This window comes from Cicer arietinum, chromosome 3 (assembly GCF_000331145.2).
Source record: "Cicer arietinum cultivar CDC Frontier isolate Library 1 chromosome 3, Cicar.CDCFrontier_v2.0, whole genome shotgun sequence".
Taxonomy (NCBI): domain Eukaryota; kingdom Viridiplantae; phylum Streptophyta; class Magnoliopsida; order Fabales; family Fabaceae; genus Cicer; species Cicer arietinum.
Window position 1 is genome coordinate 17,233,805 of NC_021162.2, and position 1,137 is coordinate 17,234,941.

The following is a 1,137-nucleotide window of genomic DNA, read 5'->3' on the forward strand; positions in this document are numbered from 1 at the left end:
GGTGGGTGGATGGACAAAAGACGAAAGACAATTTTGAATTTCTTAAAGCAAACAATGAAGGAGACAACTAAGGTCATTGAAGAGCACAAGTTTATTTGTAAGAAGATATTATGTACTATTGTGAGTGGTGGGTGGATGGACAAAAGACGAAAGACAATTTTGAATTTCTTAAAGCAAACAATGAAGGAGACAACTAAGGTCATTGAAGAGCACAAGTTTATTTGTAAGAAGATATTATGTACTATTGTGAGTGGTGGGTGGATGGACAAAAGACGAAAGACAATTTTGAATTTCTTAGTTAATATCCCTAAAGGTATTGTTTTTTTAAAGTGCGTTGATGCTTCTCATATATAAAAAATTATCGATAAAATGTGTAAGATGATTGATCAAATAATAGAAGAATTTGAGGAAGAAAATGTTGTGGAAATTGTGACTGACAATGCAGCAAATTATAAAGTTGTTGGTGCAATGTTAATGGAGAAAAAGGAGATGCTTTACTGGACACCATGTACAGCACACTGTATTGATCTTATAATAGAGGATTTTGAGAAAAAGAAAATAGTTCATCATGAAACAATTTCAAAGGGTAAGAAAGTTACTCAATATATATATTCAAAAACTTCTATAATTTCTTTATTACAATATTTCACTAAAGGAAAGGATTTTGTGAGACCAATTGTTACGCGGTTTGCAACATCTTATCTAACTTTGGATTATCTCATGGAGAACAAAGGAGCATTGATAAGAATATTCACATCTAATAAATGGGCATCAAGCAAGTTTACAAAAACAAGTGAAATGCAACATGTTGAAGAAGTGGTCAGGGATAAAGAGTTTTGGAAAAATATTGTGTAATACCATAAGTTAATTGTCTAGAATATAACTTGAGCATTAACATAATTCGACAAAAGAGATGATTAATACAATCCCGACACAAAGTCATGAAAATCTATTCATACACATACTAATCCTTCAAAGAAAAACATAGAAATATGGAGTACATAACACATCCATGGTTCAAAATAATTCCCCATAAAATTATAAGCAGACTATAGTGTAAACTGATACGCTTCATTTCTTCAACATGTGATCTAAGCCTTTTTACCTGTAACACATTTGAATAAAGTTGGATGAGAT

At 31.3% G+C, this 1,137-nt stretch overlaps 1 protein-coding gene across 1 annotated transcript; it reads left to right on the forward strand.

Annotated features, from left to right (window-relative positions):
• Window positions 1–369: 369 nt before the first annotated feature.
• Window positions 370–855, forward strand: LOC140919667 (uncharacterized). The gene has a single exon (XM_073366271.1). The coding sequence runs from the start codon at window positions 370–372 to the stop codon at window positions 853–855; it is 486 nt and encodes a 161-aa protein (XP_073222372.1).
• The last annotated feature ends 282 nt before the right edge of the window (window positions 856–1,137 follow it).

What these genes read in the sequence shown, in the direction of transcription:
- LOC140919667 (XM_073366271.1), top strand. Translation starts at nt 370, where the DNA reads ATGTGTAAGATGATTGATCAAATAATAGAAGAATTTGAGGAAGAAAAT.